At 37.9% G+C, this 18,117-nt stretch overlaps 2 protein-coding genes and 1 non-coding gene across 3 annotated transcripts; 2 read left to right on the top strand and 1 right to left on the bottom strand.

Moving 5' to 3' along the window:
- Nucleotides 1-7: 7 nt before the first annotated feature.
- Nucleotides 8-8,559, top strand: LOC145481058 (ADP-ribosylation factor-like protein 6). The gene is made up of 8 exons (XM_081459447.1): nucleotides 8-212; nucleotides 333-394; nucleotides 1,251-1,319; nucleotides 1,738-1,832; nucleotides 3,242-3,318; nucleotides 4,089-4,141; nucleotides 5,191-5,246; nucleotides 7,343-8,559. Exons 1-8 carry the CDS (start codon nucleotides 90-92, stop codon nucleotides 7,360-7,362), a joined length of 555 nt encoding a protein of 184 aa, XP_081315573.1. The 5' UTR covers nucleotides 8-89; the 3' UTR covers nucleotides 7,363-8,559.
- On the top strand, nucleotides 4,811-4,883 carry Trnaa-ggc (transfer RNA alanine (anticodon GGC)). The gene has a single exon. It is a non-coding gene; the product is annotated as a tRNA-Ala (tRNA).
- Nucleotides 8,560-8,655: 96 nt separating the features above from the next.
- LOC145481056 (uncharacterized) lies at nucleotides 8,656-18,018 on the bottom strand. Its single transcript, XM_081459444.1, has 9 exons — nucleotides 17,600-18,018; nucleotides 15,627-15,723; nucleotides 14,391-14,571; nucleotides 13,693-13,939; nucleotides 12,719-12,916; nucleotides 11,679-11,906; nucleotides 11,087-11,170; nucleotides 10,585-10,644; nucleotides 8,656-9,702 (listed from the first exon to the last, which is right to left on the bottom strand). Exons 1-9 carry the CDS (start codon nucleotides 17,816-17,818, stop codon nucleotides 9,574-9,576), a joined length of 1,443 nt encoding a protein of 480 aa, XP_081315570.1. The 5' UTR covers nucleotides 17,819-18,018; the 3' UTR covers nucleotides 8,656-9,573.
- Nucleotides 18,019-18,117: the final 99 nt, after the last annotated feature.

Genomic DNA, 18,117 nt, shown 5'->3' with positions numbered 1-18,117 from the left:
TTGCGATTGCGTTGCGCGTGGTTACAAAGAGCTCGTTTAGTTTCCAAAAACAATTATTTTTGAGCGTCGAGCTGCAAATATAGGCGATCATGGGGTTTTTCGACAGGCTGGGGAGGTTGTTGGGCTTAAAAAAGAAGGAACTTAATGTCCTTTGTATAGGACTCGATAACAGTGGAAAAACCTCAATCATAAATAAGCTTAAACCTGACAAGGTAAGTGAAGAACTTATGGCATGGCCGCTGGCAGACATGAATTGATGTGGTTGCAGTAAATCAATTCTCTCATTAACGCACGGCAATCTTTACATGGTTAATGTACCTCTCTTTACTAAGTGTCAGGCGCAAGATATTGTTCCTACTGTTGGGTTCACAGTAGAAAAGTTTATATCTCAAAGGTCAGTGTTATTTTAATTTAAAGACGCTTAATATATATTTTTCAGTCTGCTATAAGTTTATTTCCTGTTTAAGCTTAATTTCTGAAATGTACTTGATCATTCTTAGATCTGAAATACTTAGATCTTCTTTGTTGTAACTTAAAAAACAAAAAAAATGAACCTGGGATACATGCATGTATATTTCTTGGTTTTAACCTGATCTTGTCGAGCTACACTGTGGGAAGGAGGGGGCGTATAATGTGTGTTTGCTAAAAGGCTGTTTAAGGCGGGATGCGACAGTATTACCATCTGCATCTGCTAGGGGTAATTAAAGGGCGATCTCTGTGGCAAACAATTAAACAGGAAAGTGTGAGCACACGGATGGGCCAATCAGGGCGAGCAGGTGCAAGCCAGTTGGCTGATCATATATTCAGTCGCTGGTTCACTGGTAGAGTTAATTAACTTGCAACTTATCATGCATGCACCTTCCATGTTGACGCTACATCCATGATGTTATTCAAAGTAGAATTAACTAAGTTCATCTTCTTATACTTATAAAATTATGATACAATATTTGTGGTATATTTGAACTCTGTGTGAGCTGTAATTAATTGAGTTTCAAATATTTGCAGTCTTCGCTGAAATTTTTCACTCATGATTATAGGAAATATATTTTAAAATTCAACCAATCAAAATCTCTGTGTAACCTGCATTAATAGCTTTTGAATTTCAGACATCTCTTCCGGGTGAATTTGTGATTGGGGGAGACCGCCATTTTTAAGATTAACTAAAATAGCTCTATGTTTATTTACAATTATACTGTTATACAACACCTGTACCAATATTCATTGTACTTATCTTTTCTTCCTTTTTTTAGTCTTAACTTTACTGTATTTGACATGTCTGGTCAAGGAAGATATAGAAATCTATGGGAACATTACTATCAGTAAGTTTAGGAATAAAATGATGTATATTGTGCAATGTAAATTTCAAATATATAGTTTTTGTTTGTTTACTAAATAGTTAGTATGTATGTCTTGTTCCAGAAAATATGGACCATGCCCCTCTCATGGGAGGTTTTTTACTTTGAACTCCCTCACCCCTATGGAAGTTCCCGTTTAGCTCCATACTGTCCTTCGAAAATATTTGCTTTTAACCCCTCCCCCCCCCCCCCACCCTCTTGGGATTTCTATTCACCTTCCATGGGATGGGCATGGATATTTCCTAGAACTGCACTATACACAGTAGTTGGCAATTAACTCACTCAAGAACTGACAAGTTTAATTTTAAATAAAGCAAAAGATAGTGAAATAAACAGAATTGAAGTCAATGTTAACTTTATCTCTCTGACTTCCATTGATTAGAAATGCTCAAGCTGTAATATTTGTACTGGACAGTAGCGATCGACTACGAATAGCAGTAGCAAGAGAAGAGTTAGAACTTTTATTAAAGCATTCAGGTATGATTTATCAGAAAAGAGTGAATTAATGTATATATATGTTGTAGCATATTCATAAACCAGTTGAGCATTTATAATTGTCTCTGTTGTTGTGTTCATTGTAACAGCCTAGTGATTCTGTGGCAACACAAAACATCAGATGTTGTTCGCTGGAAATGACAACATTTCTGCATGAACTTGAACAATCTTTTTCACCTTAAGATTAGTAACCTTAGTTAATTTTGTTCCCTCAGCACACAGCAGTATGTAATCAATTTTTTTCAAATAACCTTTTAATAATAAATGAACATTCAGTTTTCATGGGAAAACAGTACAGGGTACACTTTACATTGTGTACTGGTATATTATGACACACCATCTGTCAGTAAACTTTATAAATGGCATGGAGCGCACACCAAACTCTGTTGTAAAGCTTGTCTCCTACTGTTCAACTCCTGCAGTTTGTGACATTTACATTTGCCATTTTATTTTGAATTTCGATCTTGTTTTTTAGTTTTATGCTTCACATTTGTTTTTGAAGGGCTGTGGTTTACCGTGTTAGGAGGACTTTAAAGTAGAGTAGAGCCATTTGACCGAGCAGCGTGAAACTGCTTTCAGCTGTTATCTGTTGCACTTTTTAGAGTATGACACCTCAGTCTGTAGTTTATCATCAGATGTGTCTTAGTTTGCTTAACCCTATTTTCTATTTAACAATTAGATTATGAGCTCGCTATTTCTATGAAGTGATAGTTGATGAGGCCAAAGGCCAGTTATTTCTTGATGTATTAGTAAACTTTGCACCTGAAAAAGATCGCTCGGATGGACTGTTTACAATTGAAGTTGTGTGTGCGTACACATCAGTATTTTCAATAATTTCAACTTTTTAAAAGTCAATAAACTGTAAATGTCCTTTGTTTAGACTTCTCAGGAATTTAATTATTCATTTGCATCAAAATTTCCCTCCAAAACTTTGAAAAAACGAAAAAAACGTCAACATTTCCTAGGCGACCTCCAGGCACTGCACACTAATGGCTGATAGTGTTCAATGGCTCAGCCAATCAGATTACAGCATTTGCATTAGTATACTAGTAGAATTCTACTAATACAACATAGATTCGGTATTAAACAAGTTGGTTCCAAGTTGGTTACTAGAGAGACTGCCCACAGTCTGATCCATACCCACCCCAAGGGGGGTTCCTAAGAATTGCAAGGGGGAAGGGAGTCTCAAGAGCCAAAATTTTTAAAAGAAATTAAATATGAAACCAAACTGGAATTTCCAGGGGTATGGGGGAAGGGGGAGGGGGTTCAAACAAAAAAAAAACCTTGTGGGAGGGGTAATGATAACTTCTGAAACAACATGTTGTAGCAGTAGGTGTTTTGACACTGCATGTGTATGTGTATGTCTTATGTCTACATTAATTTCTCTCCAGAGATTGAAAAGAAGAGGATACCTATTCTATTTTTTGCCAATAAAATGGATTGCGCTGATGCTATCACTCCTGTTGAGGTAGGATATTAAAGGAAGTCCAGTAATAGAGTAATTGACCACTGTAAGTTATTCAATCATATTCATTAATACATTGCATAGTATGTTGTTATTTTTTATACGTGTAATTTAGGCTTGTTTTGCCACTTGAATCAGATACATTTTGTACAAATCAAAACAAATTAATATGTTCATGATTTTTAAGGAACTATCAGAATATTGATCTAACAGTCAAGGCTTAAAAATGATATTTTGATTTATATTATATTGATTAGTCAAGAAATCAGTTGAGGAGTACAGTACAATGAAATCAAATTTATATTTAATTAAACTCATCAACAATAGATGAACTTGGGGAAGGTGCCTGGAAAGGTAGTGGAGCCTCGAGCACAAGAGCCGGGTGCATAGGGTAACCATGACAACCCTGTGAGTGGCAAACACCAGGCACCGTCACACTGCAAAAAACAGTGGAACCATGATACCTACCTCATACTTACCAGAAAGGGAGGGAGGGCAGGGAGCGAAGTCGCCAAGCACAGTCAAAAAGGCAAGAATGCACGTGAGAATGAGCTGACCTCAAAAGCCGAGCTGTAAAACCACGCGACTCCCTGCAAACCCCAACCACTGTGCATGTCCACAACAGGGGACGCCGCTGACCAGCATTGTTTCACATTTAACTTAGCTTAAATTGCATTTAACCACATTTCCTTATTAGATATATAATTTTTTTAATAGCTGAAATATTTGATAGCTTTGATATTAATAAAATTATACCTTTATTTCATTTCTAGTGTACCCAACTAATGCATTTAGATTCCATAAAAAATAAACCTTGGCATATATGGTAAGTTGCGCTTGTATACAGGCAGCATGGGTATTACCATCAGATAGTAGCAGATTGTCTATTAATTAATTAAAGGAACAGTGAAAGTTCTGTTCCTAAACATGTTGTATTGATAAATGTTACCAAATATACAAATAAATTGAACAAGAATATTCCACAGAGGTAAATAGAACAGTTTATTTTTGGGAAGAGGTGCAGGATTTAAAGGACAGAAGTGGATAGCTTTTCATCAAATTTGATGAAATTTGATACTAAACCATTTCCTCCATTTGGCACAAAAATATGCTCAGACGTTATCTTTTCTGAGAATAGGACAGTTTTTCCAAGAGTGCAGTTCGAGGAAAACTGTGAGCTTTGTGGAACAGATAATGTCCAACAGAAAATTGTTTCAAGAATTAAAATTGTCATGTGAAGTTTATATGAAATAATTCATATATGAACTGCGGTTGTAGATGAAAGTGAAGAATGATCATCGCAGTTAATTTTCCAATTTAAGCAATTGGAAAGAAGAAGCCTGAAAAAATCAGGGCTTCAATGGGATTCGAACCCGTGTCCTCCGCGATACCGGTGCGATGCTCTACCAACTGAGCTATGAAGCCACACATTGGGAGCGAGGTCAATTAGTTGAGTTCATATCTTCTGAAGAATGATCATCGCAGTTAATTTTCCAGCTTCATAGCTCAGTTGGTAGAGCATCGCATCGGCATCGCGGAGGTCACGGGTTCGAATCCCGTTGAAGCCCTGATTTTTTCAGGCTTCTTCTTTCCAATTGCTTAAATTGGAAAATTAACTGTGATGATCATTCTTCACTTTCAATTAAAATTGTGTCACCTAGTAGTATTCGTCATAATCAGACAGGTCACGATAAAGATTGCTTTATAGGTGAAACAATTCGATCTCTCTATAATGTAATGATTTTAACATTTTAATTTTATTACAGTTTGAGCTATAAAAGGGTTGTAAATAAAATGACTTTTAAGAGAATAATCCAAGCGAGGTAGATTTTCCCATTGGCACTTAACTCACCTGTAGTGTGTTTCTTATAATAGTGCTAGCAATGCACTTACTGGAGAAGGACTCGAAGCTGGAGTTAACTGGCTTACAGGTAAGAAGTTACTGTAGTGCATTTTACTGATTTCTGTGTAAATGATTCGGCACCCTCCTTCCAAGTTCAAATAATTAAGTATAGTTTTTATGATAAATAATAGTAATTGGACTGAGTGGAGTAACAATTCAGGGAGTAATCACACAAGTAATTTCAAAATCGGACGAGCATGAAGCGCCAGGCCAATTTGAAATTACAAGCGTGATTACTCCCTGAATTGTGTGACAAGAGGTCCAACTACTAATTAATTGTATCTATGACAAATTTTGGAATTAGAACTTTTTTTGAGCGAAAAAGTCTGTAGAGCTTTTCATAAGTTTTTAAAAATGTACAAAACATTGCGAAGAAAGCCATTAAAGCATGCGTAATTGATGTGCGAATCATGTGGGTATCCAATTACAGGTATCCAGTTACAAAAAGTTCAAATTGGATACCTGTAATTGGACACCCACATGATTGCGCACCAATTACATGACTAATCAAAACTATAACAAAATTCTTGAACGTGATTGGCTATCAGCAGCCCGATTTGAGCATTGATTGGACAGTGTATACGTGTCATGCTTGTAATTGGACAGTACGCGTCATTTTGCACGCGCTGTTGCGGTGCACTTTGTTGAGTACACTGCTGTGTTTTTCAGCATTCATAACGACGTTTAATCAGTCAGCGCTCAATTGATGGTTTGTTCGTTTCTCGAATTTTGTCATAGTTTTGATTAATTGGTAACAGGACATCGTGTCGTCCAATTCGGTCTGTAATCATACTCGTGATTAACAAATCAGACTCCCGCTTTGCGGCTGTCCGATTTTGTTTATCACTCGTATGATTACAGACCAAATTGGACTCCACTCAGTCCAATTACCATTACAAATAGGCGCACGGAGAACTAACCACGATGGAGAATTTTGTTATAGATACGATTAGTTCTCTTACTGCAACAAGTGCAGTCAAAACATTGACATAGAATAAACTGATTTGACAAGTGGATAAATGTAGAGTGAGGTCCTTACAGGAAAACCTCAAACTGAGACCATTGCTCAGTCAATACGGCAAGGCTGAGGTTTGAGATTTCCTGTAAAGACCGATCGTTCAAGGTTAATTAAGTTGTTTATTATATGGCTTTTTACTTTGTTTTTGCAGGCCTGTAATAGGCCTGTGGGCAAATTACGAGAACTTAATGCCTAGGTAGAATAAGCCGATCAGAGCACGCATTATATTGGTTACAATCACCAGCAATATAATAAATATTAATGATAGTGCACCACTAATGATTCCCCCTAAATTAGATGATCCTACCAACAATCCAAAATAATGATCCCAGTGCTTTAAGGTATAATCCTTCACCTGTAAATAGAATGAAACATTTGTGAGATCCTTTAAATTTCAGAAGGGCAACCTCTTCTCCCTTACATTGTCTGTCCATGGAGTCTCTCTTTCCCTATCCCCAAGAGGGTGGTAAAGGATTTTTGCATGACACCTAACAAGGATAAAAATTAGTGTGTGACCATTAAAAGCAATGAAACGTTTAATCCAGCCAAGATTGTAATGTACTTTTAGAGTGGTTTTCATTTGAGTGTCGAAAGTAACCAGAAAATTACATGTACTTTGGTTTTGGTTTTACTACGGTTTGAGATTGACTGAGTAGTCTAATTGGTAAGTAACTGGTTTGGTTTTGGTTTTATGACACTCAATTGAAAACTGATCTAGCTGTTTTTAACAATGTGACGTGTAGCTTTTGTTAAAATTCAGCTGTGAAATGGAATCACCCTCCCCAACCCCCTTTGCTACCCACCCTAACATTGAACATTCCAAGGGTTTCTTTTTGGGAGAGGAGTGACTCAGGGAATGAGGTTGTGCGTCCCCCAGAGAGTAGGGGGAATGCAAATGCTAAAGCCTGTAAGTTAGAGTGGTTTTCAATTGAGTGTTGTAAAACCAAAACCAAACCAATTACTTACCAATAGACTACTCAGCCAGTCTCAAACCGAAGTAAAACCAAAACCAAAACCAAAGTAATTGTCTAAATACTTTCGACACTCAATTGAAAACCACTCTATAGCAGCAATTAAGTTAATTTTTAGTTTCTTTTGTTTTCCAGATCAGATCAGCTCCTCGTGAAATAATGCCGCACATCACAATACGATTGTCTTTGAACAGAGTTTAATAGCACACCATTTTGTTTTTATCATAGTCTTAGCCTAATATTTATGTGACTTCAATGTAAATGTGCAATTAGTCACCTAGACAGGCATCCTTTCAGCTCACTATCCGTTCAAATTTCCCTCCTGAAGCTGTGTGATAAAAATTCTGACGAGCTAAAAGAATTTGAGAGACTCTTAATGATTTAAACTAAACAGTTTACCACCATCTGACAAACTGTAAAGGGTCACTGTTGAGCAATATTGTATAGTGTACATACATGACTGTATGATAAAAACTCATAACACCTGCCACGGGTGGCAGCTAGCTTAAGTACAGGACTTTTGTCCTCTTCTGGGACCCTTTCCATTCAAAATTTCCAAAAAAATTAAAATAGGGAAAAATGGTTCAGACATTTTCCTGGAAAGTTTCCAGAAAATCTAGAAATTGTTTAATTCCGAAAAGCATTTAAGCTACCGATTCAACCGAAAATTCCAGGAGGAAGATTAAATGGAACAGAAGTTTCACGTTAGAAATGTCTGAAAATTTGGGTATAGCTTGCAAAGTTGACCTCTTTTCTGGGAATTCTAGAAAACATGCTGTTCCATTTGTCACTGGAAATTCTGGAAATTCAAATTTTTCATCGGGTGGAAAGCGCTCCTGGCCTGAACTTTTTAACCTGTGTATGCTACAGTGTAAATGTTTACTAGATATCAGGTCACATTGTGCGTAGTAGCACAGTTATTCAGGAGACTGGGACCTATCATTCTGTCTCTGTCAGTTGAGATTCCGTGAGAGCTGTTGCTAAGCAACTTGATCGAATGTGACATCATTCTGATGACGCTATCGGACAGGTGTGCCTGCAACTGGTTGTGCAAGAATTTTACGGCGCAAGGTACCCTGGTAACTGGAAGCAGTGTAAAAAGAGCGTGTAACACTGTCATGCGCATTTGCTGTTGCGATTCACGGGGAAGGTTTTAAGTTGTAAACCAAGCGCCAGAAGACTTGAAAGAAAGTAAATGTAAAAAGTAAATTTTTAACGTGCTGTAGTGTATTATAAATCAGTGAATTAGCTTGGCCATACCATCGTTTACAGTTCACTATTTATAGACGATGAGCTCAATGTTTCTATCATAGAAAAAATAAATGAAATTAAAATTAGTTTTTCTTCACCTACGCGTATTTTTGCTATTTTCTCTTCAATTCGCCGATGTTTCAGTCAAAAGCTAGTTTTTCGTTCTACCCTCTAACTAAAATCCACATAGGTAAGAATATAAATTTGGCGCTTTCCCTGGATAAGCGTTGTTTTGTAAAATTTGTATTTCTTGATCGTGGCTCTTACGAGCAGGCTTAAATTTACACATATTTGACAGCCATAAATCTTAGCTCGCTTTAAAACCTGTATTCGAAAAAATGATCGAGGGACCAATATTTACAACTTTATCTTGAAGAACTAGCGATTAATCGAGAAAATACACTAAATATGGTTAGCAAGATTAAACTCTTGCCTTTTGCAAATAAGAAAAAGACAGTTTGATTTTTAAAAATTCGTTTTAATTGGCATATTAAATAAGTGGTACATCAATTGAAATAAGATTAGTGGACATGAAATAAATGTACGATAAATACAAACATGTCCCATGTCTTATATTGTAGCAGCTGGGCGATTAAATAGAGAGTGCAATCATTATTTCATACAGCGCTAACCATTTAGCATTATTACATAAATAATAACACTTTCCAGACTATTTTTTCACTGGACGTTTCAAAAAGAACATCAAGCCTTTATCAGTTTATCTGAGATGTACATATTTACGTTTACATCGAGTGACGTCTCAATATAACAGTTTCCTAGGCTGATCACGTGAGTAAGATTGGCTTATTGTAAACCCTATCTAAGAGTAATTTCTTGGTAACAATAAACCAAAAAGCAACGACGATGGTTAAGATGGTCAGTTATTTACAGAAATTCTCAAATATCTACCTGCCAGACATGTAGCCAAGGAAAAAAAGTAATAATAAGTAGCTTATTAACAAGCTTAGCTGGCTTTTCTAACCAGTACACACTAAGAATTACCCAAAGTGAAGTGAAATTTCAGCTGCCGACATTACAGCCGGGTAAGCTCTTTTTCTGCCGCAAATTAGCTAATAGTGGCTCTACGCTACATCCATGTTTGTCCTGTTTGCGCGTCAGTGTTTGGAGTTCAAATCCCAGTTATACTTCATGAAGACGACTTTAAAATTGCCGCTGATCAGGAGCTCTTCCAGCTGATTTTTCTTCTGTCCTTGTCCCATATGAGCCAGGACAAATTGAACAAGCTGAAATGAGAAAAATACAAAATATGCTGTAAAAACCCTTCACAAATGGAGAATAATTTCTTGAATACCGTTACAATAACTTTGAAAGGAACCACTATTCTATGGAAAAAGATTTTCCTCTCCGAAGTTTGCTTTGAAAAATCAATTCGCTTTATTTCTGCGGTCAGGCCTACCGTCCACACTAATCCGTCACAAAAACGGAGCTTTCGAAAACGCTCTTCAAACCGGAGGAATTTGAAAAAGCCGTCTTTTCGTTTTCGAGTGGACGGAAAACACTTTGAAAACGGAGCTTTCCGAAAATGATGGCATCACGGTGCCCCCCCCCCCCCCCCCCCCATCACGGTAATCACGTGATTTCCCTGACCAAGTTTTCCTCAAACACAAATCCAATATGACCAGCGATTGTTGCGTTTTTAAATTTCTTCGGCGGCGTGCGGTATGGGCGGAAAACATTTGATGCGTTTTTAGAGTGGAACCTCCGTTTCCAAATTTCTCCGGCGTAGTGTGGACTTTCGTCTCGCTCGAATTAACAGCCACTGAGACTCTGACGATAGTTCCGGTATCGGTCGATAAGCGTTCTGAATACAGTTGTTTTTGAGATCTTTTTTAAAAGATCTTTTAAAAGTTGGCTTCCCGTTGCGAACCAAACCAGTAGAAAACGGATTCTACATGCGGCTCACGGCCCAGACCCCTATTCTGACCCCATATTAGTCAGCCTCGCTTCTACGCACATCGACAGGGACAGACAAAGCAAACACCAATGGTGTATACGAAGTAACTCGCTAAACTCCAACGATGTTTGAGGTTTCTGAGATTCTATTTATCATTTTACCCTAGGCCCCCAAATGAAAGGTTCTTGGATAAAAAAAAAAACCGCTTTACCTCTTCGTTGTCTGAGCCAAAATCTTCCTTGTACCACTGGAAAATCTTGCTCAGTCGAATCTGCAGATAAAATAGGTGCCCTCAAGTTAACCACACCTTTCATATTTCATTCGTTTTTATAGCTTCCTGGCTTTAATGGAAACTGTTTGTGTTTCCAGATTAGTCTGTGTTGTGCCAAAGTGTCCCATACTGCCGGAGTTTATTCCAGTGTTCGTGGCATTAAGCGGATGGGAGTATTTGCACTCCCCCTTCGATGGAATGCTAGTCCATCGTAGTGTTACCCCCAGCATTTAATTCGCCGGTACCCATCTATACACCGGGTGGAGAGAGGCACTGTGAGAGTATTCAGAGTTAAGTATCTTGTCCAAGAACACAACCCAATAACCCCAGGGCAAGGCTCGAACCCAGACCGCTTTAACCGGAGTCGAGCGCGCTAACATGAAAGACAACAAACTAAGCTCAATTTATTTTGAAGTATTTGCACAACTACAGAAAGATTTACCTCTCTTTTTGGCATATTAAGCACGCAGCCGTCTTCCCCTTCCAAGAATGCCTCAGCAGCGAGGGACAACTCCTCGTCAATTCCCTGTGAAATCCGGAAATACATTAAGCTATAGATCTCAGTGAAAAAAATAAAGCCAAGTCCCGCCCAAGCCTGCGAACAGGCTCCCCGCGAGGACGGAAAAAACAAAATTCGGCGAGCAAAGCGAGCTATTCCGGCCCTTGACCAATGAAAGGCCAAATCCTGTCTAGAAACTGACGATAAATTCTAATGAGATTGCAAGTGTGATTGGTTAATCTGAAACCGGGCTCGAACACTTAAAAGATGATTTATTTTATCGAAAAAAATTGCTCCGCAATTCACCTCAGAACTACTCTGGAAAAACTTCATGCAATCCTGGTCGATGTTTCTTGGAAAACTTCAACTTCAACTAGCAATGTCGTTTGCGTAGATTTCAACAATCGAGGGGATCGAAGAACATTGAAAGGGGGTGCGAAGTGTCCAAATTGAGAAGTTTTCTAAGGCTTATGATTAGAATTGTAACTTAAAAGCCTGGCGAAAGGATAAATAAACGTAATAAAAAAAATATTACCGCCGATGTATAGGTCTTTATCGGTGGACAACTTTTCGCTCCGCACACGAGAGCAAAGTGAATCTTGGGCTCTGGCGCCGGTAAGGCAACTTTTAATCTTGGATCACTCTTTGAGAATGGTTTTGTCACAGCACCAATGGCTTTACGGTTTGAGCGAAGGACGCCATTTTCGATCTCGTTGAGAGCAAACGAGTAACCTCCGATGGTGTAGGATATGGTGTTGAAAAACTGCAAGAAAAATAATGAAAATTTTCAGAAGAAAAATTCATCTTTATCCCGACACAAAAAGTCAGCGAATGCAAACGTATTGCCGGAAGTCGCTTAACTCGGTCGAAAATAAGACTAGCGACAGCCGGAAAAACGTCTGCGTTCGTAGCAGGCTAAACACAACACTACTGAAACAAACTGCACTACCTTAAAGCTACGTCACTGTTCTTGCCGGCTGAAAACACAGAGGTTAAGCATGACGTTAACGGCAGGCGGCAAACGGCAAAGATAACTTCTGATTTTGAGTTCTTTTCTTCTAATCCGTAAATAAAGCACACAAAAATGGAATAACGTCTCCTACTATTCATTGCAAATACAAATAATTTCACTCTACTGTGCAGCTGAAGACAGACGGCAAAAGTTGCATTTTTGCCGTTTGCCGTTTGCTGAAAACGTCATGCTTAACCTCTCGGCTAAATTTAAAATTTAGCTTAAAGTTTACACGTGTGTCGTTCCGGCAATCCGTGCCAATCTTTTCGAATCTTAGCGGCAATCCATATTTCTTTCTAGCTTATTGTTTTTCCTAACCTTGCTCGTTCTTCTGTCTCTGTAAATCGTTCATTTTTTATTTCCCCGGCCCTTTGATTTAAAGGTGATCTTGCAGAACGTGAAATATACCACGTAAAGTCATTTCTTTATGTCGCGTTGGGGTTATCTTTTAGAAGCCGAGATTGCTACTTTCATTCTTGATATCGCTTTATTTCACGTGGAATTTGACAAATTTTTTTGTAGGGCAATCTGCTTTGCCGCGCCTCTAGCCTTTTTAACTTTACCTTATATCTCTGCCAGAGGTTAACCGGGGGTCCTCTCACCACATTAGCATGGATAACCAAAGCATTGTAAATATTAATAAAAAAAGCAAGAGTCTCCTCCCGTGTCATTCCTTCCAGTTTAACGCGCTGTAGTTCAGCAGTGTGCTTGATGTACGCCAGGAATTCTTGGCTCTGTGCCATGGACCCATAGTCCACACCCTGTCCGAAATAACATAAGGATTGTTACTATTCTTAAAGTAAAGCATGTCCTATGTATTTTAAATTCTTTGGAGTCTTCGTTCACTCCGTATTCGCATTAAGCTGTTAGAAACTAAAAGCTCAAAAGATGGATGACTTTTCTTTTTTGCGTTTTCTTGTTTGTTTGTTTGTTTGTTTTTTCTGCGAAAGAGTTTAATGCTGAACAATTTCTTTCTCCTTTCTCCAAACCACTCGTCTCTCATAACAGCAGAATGGTTTGCTTTTTTTAAACTTTATTACCGCGTAGAAATGTTTAGCCGAGAAGAAACACCCCTGCACTAATTGGGGACACTTAATGTAATTAAAAACCTACTAACTATTGTCTAATAAATTATCTTTTGTTTTCCTTCCACGGCTATCCTGGATAAACACCGAATCTTCCGGATATGATGAAAAAGAAACGAGATTTCAAAGACAACGATTCTCTTCTCTTTCTGCTCACCAAGCAAGTACATTCACGGAGTAACTAACAAGTCAGTTTCTGATGGGATCAGCGACGGATAAGCACCTTTCACTTTATGAGTCCATAACACCTTTCATTTTATGAGTCCATTAGCACATTAGATCCTTTATTAAACGACCCCACAAGTTTTGTAGCTTTGAATATAACTATCGTTTTAAAATAAAAGTTGATTGATTGATTGATTGATTGACTTGACGCTAAAGATGATTTACTTTTACTGAGATGTCAGTCAATTTAAGCTCTACCATAGCTTACTATTTATAATCGTGATTACCTTTCCATCTTTCGACAAGAATTGGCTGTATAGCTTAAGAATCAACCGCCTCAACTCTTCGGCAATTTGGGGGGCTGGGCGTGGTTCACACAGGGAGCTCATCCCAGAGTTCAATGCGGTGGATTCGTCATCTTCAAGAAGACGATAAATGCTGTCATCATCCCTGAACTCTGTGTCCTTTCCTTTTTCCAAACTATGACCAAAGTTGCGCTCGACAAGCTCACGGCACATCTCTATCGCTCTTTCTCTTTCTAATGAAGACATTTTGAGAGAGAAATACATTGTAATCAATGTGGATTGAGCACGTGATCCATTTAGGCATGTGATAAGTTGTATACAGGGACCACCGCAAGTTTGCAAAGCCCCATGTTCAGCTCAACCTGCAAACAATCTGCAGATCTGATCCAAAATAGATACATCATCTGTACATTACTTCAGACAATACAGTAATATGCTATGTTTAAAAGTAGCTCCTTATACCTGTCAAGGGCAAACAGTGGATAGAAGAAAATTTTTTACACTGCCTTGTGTGGGCTTGAATCAGTGGAAACTTGCTTAGAACGTAGGCACAGATTAATGTAATGTCCAATTGGACAAAAATCCATTCCAAGCAAATGTTTGCGCCAAATAGAGCCTATTGCTTAACATGCAGTTTAGTTAAACAAAAGTTGCCCAAGGCCTAGTTTGCAGAATAATACTTGCCTACTTTCTTTGATGAGACAAGCCAATCTACAGCTTCCTTGCCAATGAAGGAGTTCTTGTAACTGTGTATGAGACCTTTACGGCGATCTTTTATAAGACCACTTTCTTTGAAGTCCTTGACAAGCTGAGCATATTCATCCAGCTCACAGGTGAAATCGATTTCTTCCCCCTCTTTTGCTATGAATAACAAAACATATTCAATATTACATAGAATACTATTATATATATGACTGGATTGAAAACCGTGTCAAGACTGCACCAAAACAGCCATCAAATGCACTTTGATTTCACAACTCCTAAAGGCCTTAAAATCACTCCAAGCAATGAAAAATACAACTATAGAGAGAGAAGAGCAAGAAAAGGAAGATAAGAGAGTGGAGAAAAAAAAGACTGACATTCATTTTAAATTTTATACCGTCTACTTCGGAGATGCTTAAGCAGGGCATGATTTCTTTAACCCTGAATTGATAAATCCAGACATAAATATAATAATTTGAAGATATCAAATGCTTAAGTCAATTAAACTCCATTATTGATCAATGTCTAAGTTTCCCATGCAATATCAATCGGCATTTTGAAAATCAAAATGTTGACAAAGTGTTGCTTGAAGCCAGAGTGTCCATATTTATTCTAATTTCACAATATTCAAGTTTTTGCACCCTTGCATTGTTTTCCGTCCCACCCCCAACCCCCACTTCGTGATTGTTGTCACATTGCACTTGCCTCGTTGCTGTTATTTTGAGACTGTTGTAAGTATATCAGCTTATATCACCACTCAACCCAGGAACAGAAAATTTGCATGACCATGTTGAGTACTTGTGTGTGCAATATCACAAATGACAATTATGCCAAGTTTGATCTTCAAAAGGCAGTGTAAGAATACCTGTCTTTTTACTGACAGTACAGGTCAAAGGGATTGCAGCTTACACGCTTATTACATGCATTGACAACACATTTTACATGCACCAAACATGCAAATGCATGTAACTTAAACTGGTTACATGCCGTGGATTTGATATTGCATGTAAAATTGCACGCAGTTGTTCAACTGGAAATCATTAGGTGCGTGTAAAGAAGATAGTACAAAATTATACAAAACCTACAAGTCAAGTCTGGATTTTTTACTCGTCTTAGCCTAGCTGGCTACTCTTAGTCAGGAGAACCTTTCACACATAATGATCACAATCTGTTCTTAAGTATTATTCATTGCACAGTCTCAGAGTATCTCTTACCATTTCCTGAGTCTCCTGGGGAGGGTGGTTGAGGAGCATTTGCAGGTGCTGGATTCTCCTCCACTTCTTTGATTAACTCTTGAAGTTCAGCCTCCGTCTTGGAACAAAGCAGAAACAGACAGGTGGTTCAATAAATAACGAATAAATTGCCAGACGAGATGCAGACAATAAAAATTCATATACTTATGAAACTCCATTAAAAAAATGCTTAATGTTTTAAGTCACATACATGCATTCTAATGTCACCCCAATACAGTAACAGTTACTCTTTGCTTTGAGAATGATGGTAGAAATATTTTCGAAACAGTGGATAACTGTTATTAAGCTTATTAAATAATTATAATTTTAACACAAAATTAGCGAAAGTAATAAAAAACATTTTGACATTGTCGGGACGTCATTGTCAAGTAAACATGTAGGTCAGTTTGCATTATAAATAGATCTACAATTAAATGACAAGAAAACAGGAACAGGCTAGGTGACTAATAGGAAACTATGTTAATTAAAAAATTACACAATTTTGTTCTGTTTGAGCCTGACTGAGTACTGGCTTATTTAGTTCTCTGATATATATTACATTTCATATATCAGACAGTCAAGTTCACTGCTGCATTTCCTCAAGATGGTAAAATGGTCTTTGATATTCCTTTTCACACGTAAAATTACAAAATTGCTATGGCAACATTTAGCACAAAATTTCTGGATACAATAAACTAGTCAAAAACCCACAATAATAACAATTTTGTGCTAAATGTTACCATAGCAATTTTGTAATTATTGTAATTATTGTAAGCGTAATTTGTCACCTATGACATTAAAAGGTGATCAAATGGTTTATTCATGAAATTAGGAAATAATTTCACTTGCGCTTTGTCAAAATTTTAATAATATCCTACACCTTTTAGAAAGGCTTGGGAAATTATAGGAATTTCCAGAAAATGCACGTGAAATTGTTTCCTTCACTCATCACCATTTGATTACCCATACCAATCGGCAAAGAAAGTAAGAAGTGTATTTAATGGCATTTCAATTTGTGTTGAATCATGACTAGGGGAAATTATATCCAGGGAGGAGGGGGCAGGCAGAGGATGGGGGGAGATGGAGTGGGGGGGTTATAAGTGGTCAAACAGAATGTTTAGAAATGAGCAAAGAAGAATGAACAAATTTTACCAGATGTGGGATTTTTTAATTTGCATTGATTCAAAGCTGCACTGTTTCTAATTGAAGTTTGGTGTTGCTAATATGCTAGTAAGTAAACGGGAGCAGGGTTCATATCTATGGTTGCCAGGGAGGGGACATATAACCAGATTTCGTTCAAGGAGGGGGAGCGGCTGAAGGGGGTTATTGAAGGGCATTTGTAACTACAGCATTAGCTGGGTGACGTTTAATGAACTCTAGTTTGTCACGCTCGAATGATCATTGTTTGTTTAAGGTGATATAAAATAAATGCACTGTCACCATGATATTAGTGTTGACTAACATTTTAGCTCGTATTTTGATAAACTACCAAAGAAAGTTAGCAAGCGGATTATTTTAAACTTTTTTCTGTACATTAAGGAAGAAACTACGTTCCAAAATTCATCAAAAACCCAGAATAATCCGTAAAACTCCATGTTTGATAAGCTTACAGCAAATTATAGAATGAGCAGAACTTCATCGGCTTATGTTTATTTAAGTTATTTATTCGCACGAAGTGTTCTGGCAGCGTTTCTAATTATTAGCGGGTGGTGTATATTTTAAGCCTCGGCAATATTTCAAAAATGCAGATCATTCAAAGACGCCGAGAAAAAAGTTAAAAATTAAAATTACAAATTCAAGTGCAAACTAAACTTTTTCCGTGTTGATATGCTCTACTGGAAAATCTTGACTTAACGGGACTTGAGTCTATTTTATTGAAGCCACAAACGGCAGTTAACCCTAACCGTGGTTTTTTAAACTTGATAGTACAAACTAAGAAAAAAGTCTTCCCTTACCAATTTATCAAAGTCGTCGAAGCCGCCGATGTGTCGGTTGTTGAAGAATATCTGCGGCACGGTGTTCCTGCCCGATCGTTCCTTCGCTTCTGCTCGCCGCTCGGGATAGTTGTCCAAATTGATGTCGATGTAATCTATGCCAAGTTTCTGCATTTTGTCCTTGGCTCGCATACAAAACGGACAGCCAGTGATCGAGAAAATAATGACTCGTCCTTTCATGGTTGATGGGTGGGCAAAATAATGTAGCCAGTAAGTTCTCTTTTGACAGGATATATTGAAGTCTCGAGTCTTGTGAAAAACACGACGGTCGACCCCAGGCCTGGGTCGGCTCGGTCTGCGCACTCTAGGGTGACGATGGAACACAGTGAAACTTCCGGAGCAAAAACCCGTGTGACCTACATGGACCTACATTTTTTGAAGTCTGGCATAATGGTTCTTGTATTTTGGGATAGTTATTGGTAATTTAGCCCAAGTAGGAGATAGATAAACTTTGGTTTGGTCCTTACAGCATACACTCA

The sequence above is a fragment of the Orbicella franksi genome, chromosome 3, assembly GCF_964199315.1.
Source record: "Orbicella franksi chromosome 3, jaOrbFran1.1, whole genome shotgun sequence".
Lineage (NCBI taxonomy): Eukaryota > Metazoa > Cnidaria > Anthozoa > Scleractinia > Merulinidae > Orbicella > Orbicella franksi.
The sequence above is the reverse complement of the archived record's forward strand: the minus strand, read 5'-3'. Positions and strand labels throughout refer to the sequence as shown.

Excerpts from the sequence above, each read along its gene's own strand:
- LOC145481058 (XM_081459447.1), top strand. The coding sequence starts at position 90 with ATGGGGTTTTTCGACAGGCTGGGGAGGTTGTTGGGCTTAAAAAAGAAG. Across the intron at positions 213-332 it reads ATAAGCTTAAACCTGACAAG|TGTCAGGCGCAAGATATTGT; the intron begins GTAAGTGAAGAA and ends CTCTTTACTAAG. Across the intron at positions 1,320-1,737 it reads CTATGGGAACATTACTATCA|AAATGCTCAAGCTGTAATAT; the intron begins GTAAGTTTAGGA and ends TCCATTGATTAG.
- LOC145481056 (XM_081459444.1), bottom strand. The coding sequence starts at position 17,818 with ATGAAAGGACGAGTCATTATTTTCTCGATCACTGGCTGTCCGTTTTGT. Across the intron at positions 14,572-15,626 it reads CCCAGGAGACTCAGGAAATG|CAAAAGAGGGGGAAGAAATC; the intron begins GTAAGAGATACT and ends TGTTATTCATAG. Across the intron at positions 12,917-13,692 it reads TCTTGTCGAAAGATGGAAAG|GGTGTGGACTATGGGTCCAT; the intron begins GTAATCACGATT and ends TATTTCGGACAG.